This window comes from Halyomorpha halys, unplaced genomic scaffold (genome assembly GCF_000696795.3).
Source record: "Halyomorpha halys isolate HHAL.00 unplaced genomic scaffold, Hhal_1.1 Scaffold1460.1, whole genome shotgun sequence".
In the NCBI taxonomy this organism is placed as follows: Eukaryota; Metazoa; Arthropoda; class Insecta; order Hemiptera; family Pentatomidae; genus Halyomorpha; species Halyomorpha halys.
Genome location: NW_027105776.1, coordinates 11,588 through 22,741, shown reverse-complemented (window position 1 = coordinate 22,741; position 11,154 = coordinate 11,588). Strand labels below are relative to the sequence as shown.

General features: G+C 29.1%; 1 protein-coding gene across 5 annotated transcripts in view; it reads left to right on the top strand.

Annotated features, from left to right (window-relative positions):
• The window catches only part of LOC106689760 (protein Tob1), a 228,671-nt gene extending 217,779 nt beyond the window's left edge, over nt 1-10,892 (top strand). For all 5 annotated transcript variants that reach the window (XM_014434921.3, XM_067053503.1, XM_014434919.3 and 2 more), the window contains 2 exons: nt 4,667-5,426; nt 7,124-10,892. In XM_014434921.3, coding sequence (XP_014290407.1) covers nt 4,789-5,426; nt 7,124-7,472 — 987 coding nt within the window. In that variant the 5' untranslated portion in view covers nt 4,667-4,788 and the 3' untranslated portion in view covers nt 7,473-10,892. The remainder of the gene's footprint in view (nt 1-4,666; nt 5,427-7,123) is intronic.
• The last annotated feature ends 262 nt before the right edge of the window (nt 10,893-11,154 follow it).

The following is an 11,154-nucleotide window of genomic DNA, read 5'->3' as shown; positions in this document are numbered from 1 at the left end:
TATTTATAATTTCCCCCAAAAAAACGACAGGACTTTTTGAATGACCTGGTATATAAAAAAGGTAGGACAAAGTAGTATAAGTCGTATTATACACACTATAGATTTGCTTTTGTGACAGTACTCTAGTTCTATCAAGTTTGCTTGTTGTTAGTATTAGTAAAACTATTTGCGTTAGGTTAGTTACAATGGGTTCACCATGAGCGTGAAACAAGCAATGTCATACTTTCTCACTGTTGTGATATGACTTGCACGACAGATATCTGTCACATGTAAGTGGATTACCTAATCACTAAACAAGTTAACTTGTTGTATTTTGTAAAAATATAGATGAAAGAAGATTTTATCACTATAATTGTATCTCTTTATTTTTTTTTTTAATTTTCTCATTTTTTTTTGTATTAAAAACTTAATTTATTGATAAATATTACAATTTGCCACAACGTTGTGGGGGGAATAGATAATAGTGATAACTGATCACATTGATACTAAAATTAAGAAACATATAAAAAAAAAGTAAGGATAAAAATAAATAAATGAAACAAAGATACATACAAATAAATAAAATCTCTCAAAATATATGTAAACAGCAGGGGAAAAAATGAACATTATCAAACTATGTTCATAAAGAGTATTTCTCGATATTAAAACAATTTTAAAAATGATATTGAAATTGATTTTATTTTTATTTTAAATTTATACCTACGGTATAAACAATTGAATATATTCTGATGAGGTAGGTTATCTACCTGATCAGCATATGTTCGATTGTTTTAATTCGTTAGCAGGTTATGTAAATATCCAACAACCGACGTAATGTTATTAAAACAGTTATTCAAATCAATTCCAAATTAAAAAGGTCTTATTGAATTCAAACAGTCATTAGATTGTCAACTGATATGAATATTTATGTTCTAATATCTTTGTCGTTCCAGACCTGAAATACTCTGATAGGGTTCCTTAAAATTAGTAATAAATTAAATTAATATTTCTTTTATTATTATTTTAATAAAACATAATTATTGATATGCATGTCAATCAGATTTGAGCAAAATGTAATTACTTGTAATTGTTATTTTCCCCCTAGAATTCCATTTAATTACAATATAATTACAAGTAATTGTCATTTTAATTACAAATAATTGACATAAAAACGGAAAAAATCGGTTTACAACGGCTCCAAAATATGAAAATTAAATTGTATTAAGTTTAAGTCTCAAAACATTCTTTACTTCTTTAAAAGTCCAACATCTCGGCCAATTCGGGCACCTCCACGCTCTGTCGCTATATAATAATAACAATAATAATAATACTTTATCACCTTACACTCAGGTCAGGCATATAATTTAATAATTTCAACTGTATTTTGGTTTAAATTCTCATATCATTTATTATTAAAATTCTTATCCAAAGTTATTTATAAATGTTAACATTAATTCTTACCTATATTTTTCATAAATTAATTATGTTTAAAATCTCTACACAGTGTTGGTCCAGATTTCTCGTGTCTCTTTAAAAATTCACTGTATAATTAATGGTTTCTAATATCTAAATAGACTCAATTATTTTTCTATTGAATGTATTATTTTCTTTATGTAAAATTATTGTATTGTCAGAAAGTGAAAAGAATATATATAATATATGAAAATTATATCCAGTTTAAGATAAGGCGTATAGATTTATTAAGATATTACGGATTATTTATATGTTTTCAAAGATGCTAAAAATGAATAATAAATTGATTTTATGAACGCGCGGTTCCATACTGATTCATTTTAATTTTTACGATTTCCGCTCATGAGAAATATGTTCCGATAAACTGAATCTACAAATGTGTTAAATTTCATACAATTGTAATTGCAATTACTTAAGTGTATTTGTTTTTGGACACCACTAATGTTTGATGCTTTGGACCATTATCGGTTATCTTGGTGTTATTATAGTACTACTGAAATATGTAATTAAATTACTCATGATTCCTGTCCAACTATGACGTCAATCATATTATTTTGTAGCTTTTGTTTCTTAAAATAGTATAATTAAACATTGAAAAGAATCTTAAATTTGTTTGGTAGTGACAGACCACTTGGGATGGGTAGTTGCATCATGCATTTAAATGTGCTGGAATCTTTCTTGAAAAAATTAAACAATACTATACAAATGTAAATGAGTGTGTCTTTTGTGTAATTGTGTATTTTAAAATGGTTAAAACATGTTTACATCGAAATTATTACATGACTTATATTAGGTTCGATAAACCTAAATTATATTTTTTTGTTACTTCAATTAAAGATAAATTTATTGGTAATGATAATAATGTATTACTGGTATTGGTAATGATGTAGGGGAAGGGGGAGGGTATGTCTTTTTTGTCAACCCCAAGACAGACCAATGGAATAATTCTTTTTATGACTTTTATTCCTCTATATCGAACCTCTTTGTCTTTCTAATGAAATTTAAAAGGGATACCCTATCTATTGAAGAAGCCTCATATTCTATGATTACATATATAGGCCTAGAAGTCTACATCTTAGTAACGCGTACCGGTCAAAATCTGCTATGTAATGTTATAAGCAGTTTCCGGAGCCTGTCCAATACAACAGTTCTATGTTAATGAATTTTATTAAAGTTCGTTTTTAATACAGTTTGACTAAAAAAAAAAAATGCTGCTAATGCAATACGTAAACAGTGAAGTGAGGAGGAATGCTGGAGTCAGATCTATATATAGGTCACAGTTTGATATTGCGCTGTCCCCGTTCATCTCACTAAATAGCGAATAAAGTGTTTCGCAATTTTCATATTAATTTATTTAATAAATAATTTTTACTGTCTGGAACATAATGACCAGCACGTAGCCAGTGCAACATACCACTAACAGTTAAATACCATACATACTGACAGACTGCAGGGACCTGATTACCCTATCATTTGGCAAGTTTATTAAACGATAGTAGCCCTTAAATTTCGGAAATATTTGATTTCCTTAACAAAAAATATATATATATAACAAGTTGGATTTATTTAAATTAATTATGTCACTTTGTGTTATCGAAAAAAAAAATCTATAGTTTTCTTTTCTCTCTCAATTTCATTTCATTTATATATATTTTTTAATATAAACTATTGCTATGAAATCAGTTTATATATTCCAGTATAGATGTGATGATATTAGGAATGTGCTCGAGAGGTCAGTCAATATGCATAGGCAAATATCACCTTCGCTGTGGATTGCCTTATATTATGTTTAATATATATGTATATATTAAGAACAGCAGTTGAAAAACTGAAATAGAATAGGTGACTTTTTTTTGTCCTTTTGTTATCTTATTCTCATTATCTTGTTCATTTTTGTACTAGTTCTGTTTCATGCGCGTCAAAGTTGGATTAAAACTGCGTTTTTTGTGCATATATTGAGTTAATAATCAAGTTCATGTGATTAACTAATCAACATCAGGAATTTAATATTTGGTACTTAAAAAAGTCACAGTAGACAGTATCCTTTAATTATATTAAAGAAGAATCAGTTCAAAAATTTTGACGTGTTATATCATGTATATTTACTTATAACAATTGAAATTTTGATATCAATTAACATAGAGATAAAGTGATCAGACGGCTACTATTGGACCATCTAACTTTGCTGGATAATCGTATCTTTTCTTATTATTTAATCTATTTGATTATCTATGATATTGTCTTGTATATATTACATTCAATATGAAAAGTTTTTATATAATGAAAAAAATCAGAATTACTGACCAATCAAAATATGGTAAAAGATTTTTTAGGAGTGAAACAAACATGATATTTGTTTTTACTCCTCGAGAAACCCTTAATGTGAATTTTTGAAAATTATCGGAAAATAAAATTTTTTGGTCCAACATTTTCGCCTTTGATTTCTTTTTGAAAAATAAAAATAAAATATAATTAATTTAAGCCCAATCACAACCGGGCGAACGGTATGCTAGTGCATGAATTACCTACAAACAAATATTCATTTTTATATATTAGATTTACTCAATATTAAATACATTAGTAAATTTCAATACTAATAATATTATCATCATATTCTATGGCTGACAGCCACTTTAATTGGAGTCCTTATTGTTTTGCCCCATGCACGCAGCAGTAAGCCCATCCCCTTTGGTTGCAAACAATTCGACAAGCCCGTTTGGTGATAGCCGAACTGGGCGTGGATAGATGATGGATTACATAAATAGCGATACTATCAGGGTGAGGCTGTGACATTTAGCTGGAGGACTTGTTCCCAAGAGCCACTGCCATTTCCAAATGCAAACGAGATGTTGCAACCGGGTCAGATTGGGTGGATCCCGCTCCAAATACAGTCCATGCGATACTAGACCTTATCCAATGCGGTATTAATTGGACACCTCCTAGGTCATTGGACAAGCTGAACTTCCAAAAGTCAGTATTTGAATAAGTCAAACATTTATAAATATTATTAGCATCATCAGAGGTTAAAATTAAATTTGTATGATATTAATCATAAAAACTTATAATGGAGAGGGTGACGCAATTTATGCAGTTTGAAGAATGTAAAATGAATTAAATCTAATTATAATAATTTAATTACCTTTCTTCACATAGTTTTTAAAGTATCTTAAAAATAAAAATTTTATTAATAATATTTTTCTCATTTTTTTTTCAGATCGGAGTGAACATTGGGGAGAGCTTAGGCGAGGGCAGGCTAGAATCGAATCGAGAAATACGAAGCGGGACTTGGTGATCCCGTTATATGCGAAACATCTTAAGCTTCAACCGAGAGACAAGATGCATATAGAAGTACAAGTAGCGCTTAACTTTGTCATCTCCTACCTTTACAACAAACTGCCGAGGAGGAGGGTCAACATATTCGGAGAAGAGCTCGAAAAGGCACTCAAAGAAAAATTCAGAGGACATTGGTACCCGGAAAAGCCATTCAAAGGGTCCGCGTTCCGATGTTTGAAGACTGGAGACCCTGTTGACGCCGTCTTCGAAAGGGCAGCACGAGAGAGTGGAGTCCCAATTCAAGACATCCTGGAAAACCTCCCAGCGGACCTAGCAGTGTGGGTGGACCCTGGTGAGGTATCCTACAGGATCGGAGAGAAGGGGACCATCAAAGTCCTCTACAACGAGGCCAATGACGTGCACGAAGAGGCCAACGCAGACAGAGAAGTGATCAAGACGTTCAACCCAGAGGCGCAGTGCTTCAGGCCGATAGAGGCTGGCCTGGGGGCTCTCAGCCTCAGTCCCAAGGGGTCGCCCCCCCTGTCCCAAGAGGTGTCCCCGGCCTTCAAGGCTCCTGCGTCTCCGAGTCCATCTACATTCATTCCCAGAACTACCGCACCTCTCACATTCACCACGGCCACTTTTGCCCAGACCAAGTTCGGTAGCACCAAGCTGAAGACCAATAGCAAGAGGGCAAACAGGTACATTTATATTCTATAATATATTTTTCCTATGTTATTTTCATGGGTGATTCTCAAATAGCGTGCGATTTTCAAAAACATCTCATCTCTAAAAATAAAAAAAATGGTTATTCTCAAGTTAGGACCTAATTAAAATAGCTATCATCTAAAACTTTAATTGCAAAATAACAAAAAAAAATATTTTTATCATGGTCAAGACGATGCTATGATAATAAACAACCACGACAATCATAAAATGACTGCCTAATTATTAACATTTAAGACCTCATTTGATATATATAAAAAATATAATTAATCATATAAAATAAATTAAAATTCAATTACTCCACATCAATTTTCTTTCTGACCTGTTTCATAATGCCATGGTAATGTTTATTTTGTTTTTTGTTAATGCTCTAGTCTGTTCTAACACAAAAAAGAAATTATTGAAATGATTTTTGTAACCTTCTAATTAAGAGAAAATAAAGTTAATACATACTTAAATGTAAAAAATGCTACTTTAGAACAGCCATGTAATAAGAATTAAAGTGTTCATGGCAAATGAAACTTTAGCAACATAATTAATTTATCACACCTATGAAAAAAAAATTTCTCTAAGGCAGTATTGTTACCAGAGTGAATCAATGCACATCTTTGGAAACCTATTCTATTCAATTGCCAGTTTTTGGAGAATCACTTTTACACATTTGTAGTTCGAACAAAGATAAATCTGTGTTACTACACTAAGTTAAAAGATGATTTTTTCCTGCTATTAGTTAAATTTTATTTTTGTTCCATTGAAAAATAAAATATCAATTATGTTTGAAAAAGTTATAGACTGAACAAAATAATACTAAAAACACCTCATGATATACTAAAAGAATGATTTACTCATGCTTAATTGTAAGGTCCCATGAATTTATATGATTTTAGATATATCATATCATTATTAATCAATAAAAATAGAAGCATTGTGGAGAAAATGTATAAGCATATACTTTTTATACATTTTGGTACTAAAATTGTTCAATGCAATTTTAGGAAATTTTTGTAGTATTAAATTTAACTATATTACGCATCAAACTATTTCTATCAGTAGCCTTCTCTAGTTTTATTATTTATTAATTTTTTTTTTTTTTTGCTCTTACTAAAAGCACTTCATTGTTTTAGATAAAGTTATTTATATAACTCAATTGGTTTCCTCCTTACATTGTTATAAGTATCAATTATCTTGTTTTTTCATTTTATTAAAAATTTTAATGAAACTTCTAAATCATTTTACTTTACTCGTTATTGTTCTATACCTTACTGAGATATGGTTGTTGAACAATGACTTAATTTATTATGAAATAATTGTATCTTGATGATATGAGTGCTTTGAGCTTCTCTCATTCAAGAACTACTTCGTTGAGACTGTTGTTTTAATTAATAATATTATTTAATTGTAATTATATGAAAAATAATTTACCATTAAAATAATTAATTAATATAAAAAATGTAATAGATTATTAATTTTAGCAATATGGCCCAAAAAAAATTCAAAATCTTAATATGCTTTTCGTACAAAAATATTCATATTACTATATACCTTAATGGCAGAATTCTGTAATGTTTTTAATTTATTATCCTGTTGTTTTTTTTATTTATAATTATATTATTTATAGTTTATACTTATTTTATAGTTTCATGACTAATATTAAGAACTCTTGATGTTTTAGGATGTCACCTACGGAGTTCTCCAACTATATCAAGCAACGTGCGATGCAACAGCAGCAGGCTGGTGCTGGGCATCACAGTCTTCATCCAGGCTCACCTGGTCGCTCACTATCTCCACCTCATGACTTCCTCTATTCGCCATATTATGGTTATCCAGGATCGGAGATCTATCACAAATTTCCGTACCTAGATCAATACTACACCGGAGGAACCCCAACAGGTGGCCAGCAAGGCAGCAGCCAGTCGAGCGATGGATCGACCAGCAAGCAGCAACAGTTAATTGATTCACTGGCAAGTTTCTCAGCTGGGTATTCACCCAGCCAATTCCAGCATCTCCTTGTCGCCAACTAAATCAAGACTTAGATAGCCCAACTGATACCGTCTTCTCATCTTCCCATCTTCCTTTTCCATGTGCCCATATCTCAAGACAGACTAATTTTTTTATTCAAACTAGTCCTGTGAAATTTTTTTAATTTTATAAATGATTTTATACATTTTATAGCTTAAACAGCTTTATGCTCCTGCGAAAAAAAAAAATAAGTATGTATATCACCTGAAGTATCTTGAAAACCGAATGGTAATTTTTCTATTAGCTTATTGTGAATCCATTTTTTTTTTCTTTTGAGGGAATAGAAGATTTTCCATTCCTAACATTTTCCAATTCTTCTAGTTAAACAACTAAGCTTTTAAATGGTGTTTTTATACTTAAATCTTCAAAAAAAATTATCATGATTAATCCGTTATATTACTAAGGTACATAAGGTGATATTTTAATGTGACTTAAAAAGTTCTACTTGCCACTTATTTTTTTATTTATTTATTATTTTTTTAAATTTAATTACTTGGTTACAAATCCAAAGATTGAGTTGCAACTAAGAACCTATTAAAAAAAAAATTAAATGTACCTTTGCTAATATTAAGTATAGGTAAGTCATATTGAAAAAAGAAAAAAAAATTGAAATTATTATGTGGATCTCATCCTTAAACTTTCCAAATGTTGTGTTGCCTTCAACTGTGATTCTGGCCTTAGTTCAATATTTTTTCGGGCTTTGAGGGATAAATGTTGCTTTATATATGGCCTTATTAATGTTTAAATATCTCAATTTTATTTCTTATCAATTGTAATTAATGTAAGGACCTTAATCTAATGGGAAGGTTAGGTTAGAAATGAAATATATTTAAAACAACAAAAAAAATGGGAAAGATTGATTAGAAAAGCCAAAGAGACTATAAGACAGAAGAGAGAATGTTCGTCTGGAAAAAAAAGAAAGAAAAAGGCAGCACCCCCATCCAAACTGATAGGAACGCATATGGAAGCTTTATAAGGGTGAAGACCAGAAACCCTTCAAGGCTGCCCTAATGATTCCCTCACCTGGAGCTCGAAGGAAAGCCATTTTACAAAATCTATACTAAAAATAATGGAAAAAGGCTAAAACGCTGAATTAGATTTTTTATAATTAAATAATTTATTTTTCATACATACAGAATAGTTGAATTATTTTAGTGAAATTTTATAGTATTAATCGGAATACTATGTTGAATGGTGTAAATAGCGTACTTTTCACGCATTGTAAAAATGAATATAATGTTATCGATTTTGTTTATCTCATTCTGTTATTGTGATTAATGAGCTTGGTAAGAGATGCGGGAAGTGTTAAGCATTGTAGATAGAGGGAAGTGATAGAAGACCAGTGCCAGGATTCAGCTAGTCAAAGGGGGTCCCTGCATTTCCCTGTCTTACCTCATCAATACCAAACCCCAACATCCTACCTAGTGAATTGTGCGGTACCTGAAAAAAATGAAAAAAAAAAATCATTATTTATGTACTCCCCTGACTTTTTGGTCATATCCTTTTGATGATGCTTTCTCACTATAATCACTTTTTTTGTTAAACTGATTGAAAAAAAAAATTAACTGTTAAAAAAAAATAGGAAAATATGTAAAAGAAGGTTCTTCCCACAATATTTCAATGCAGCAGTATTGATATGATTTTATGTATTATATCCCCAGAACTTTTCTTATCAAGGTGAAAGTATTAAAGTACATAATAGATTTTTTATATTTATTTAATTTTTCATCTTTTGTATTATTTTATATGAAAATGTTTGATAGGCAAGTTGCCATTTTATATTTTTTTGGTTGAATATTTTATATTACTTTTTATAAATAAAAAATCTAAGAAATAAAAAAAAAAAATTGTTAAACCATTTTTGTAGACAAACTCGTTTCAATATTTTTATACTGTCGGTTACAATACTTTTACATTTTAGAGGCTAGTTTGTATTATGAATATATGTTTATGTATATACATACATGTATACATATATGTATATATGTACGTATACATATATGTATATTATGCGAAGATCAAAAGTAAATTTTTAGAGATAGATTTCTATCTAATGGAATTTCAAATTCCTTTTAATAACTTCACATGTCTACAAATTTGCTGCATCTTCGTAGTTTTACAAAAAAAAAAAATTTATGATGATGAGTTTTCTCTCATGGTAAATTAGTTTTGTTATTTATCTTTAAATAGATAGTGGTTTTGAAACATGAATAGATTTAGGGCTATAATTCAATAACATTTTGTACTCTTTATGTAAGACTACTTACTGTCTAGGTTATCTGGCTAGTTTCTTCGGAAACATAAAAGCCAGCAGGAAAATATCCTGCTTCTATCCTTTTGCATGTTCTTTATATCAATGTGATTGTTAACAACTAGATTCTTAACATTTATCTCATATGTATGTATATAAGTATATATGTATTCCTAGGCGTACATATATATTTATACTTATATATATGATTATACATATATATATTTTTTATTAAACAGAGTTTTTGCACTATGTTAATCATGCATGGAAAATTGGTATGATATGAATATTAATTTCATCAATGAAAATGAATATTTGTACTTTAGTATTTTTGTACTGTGACAACATTTTATAAACTTAGAATAAGATAATTTAGTGTAAACTACATTGTTTTGTGGTTGTGTTCCTTTTATCACTGATTTTAATTTTTTGTTATATTAAAAATTATGTACTATATATTTTATACTAGGAATTTTAGAAGCTTTTCTATTTTTGAATATCACTAGGCTAATTCCGATGTCCTTTTTGATGTGAAAATTTTCTAGTTTAGTGTAATATAAATTGGTGTAACTCATCATGTGCGGTGTGTATTAATTTAAGAGCGTTCATTGTAGATAACATCTAACAATGCTGCCACATATTTATAAATACTTCTTCTATTGAATATTCAGTACTTTAAACTTGTCTGTAATTAAATGGATGCTTATATTACTAGTCACTCAAGTTACTTTTTTTTTTCATATATGTGATAAAATGAAATTGTTTACAATATATTTAGCCAGTATATCGATTATGGTTAGTAAATATTTTCAACATTAATTTAGAACATTCCTCAGCGTCAGATGTGTTGTATATGTATGCTAATAAATATATATATGTTTTCTATTATGATTGATACAATGAACGTTCATTTTTTTTTTTTCTTTGAATCAGACCAATACGGTGTTAAAGTTACCTAGGGGATTGTTAAACATCCATGTAGATAAAAATTATAGAAAAATTCACTTATCACTATAATGGTGTACATCTATATAGTTAGTTTTGTTTATATCTTATACATAAATATATTTTTTATTTTAATAAATACTAGTTCTAATAGCATATTGTTATTATTTTTGTATAATGTATTTTTATCTTTTGATTTTTTTGAAATAAATTTATATGTTTGGTTTTTGTGTTTTGCTTTATTTTGCTCGTTTTCAGTAGTTTTCTGATTATGATTAAAATTGGATAGTTTGATGAATTTGTATTACTTAGTATCCACATATTGAAGATAATGCAAAAATCCCACTGAAAATATTTATGTCAATAATATATATATATTTATTTTAATTTTTTTAATTAACTATTATTTATATTTTTTAAAAAAAGTGGTTGAAGATCAATACTTAAGCATATGGGTAAGAAAGCACTTTTATATTTTTATCTAGCCA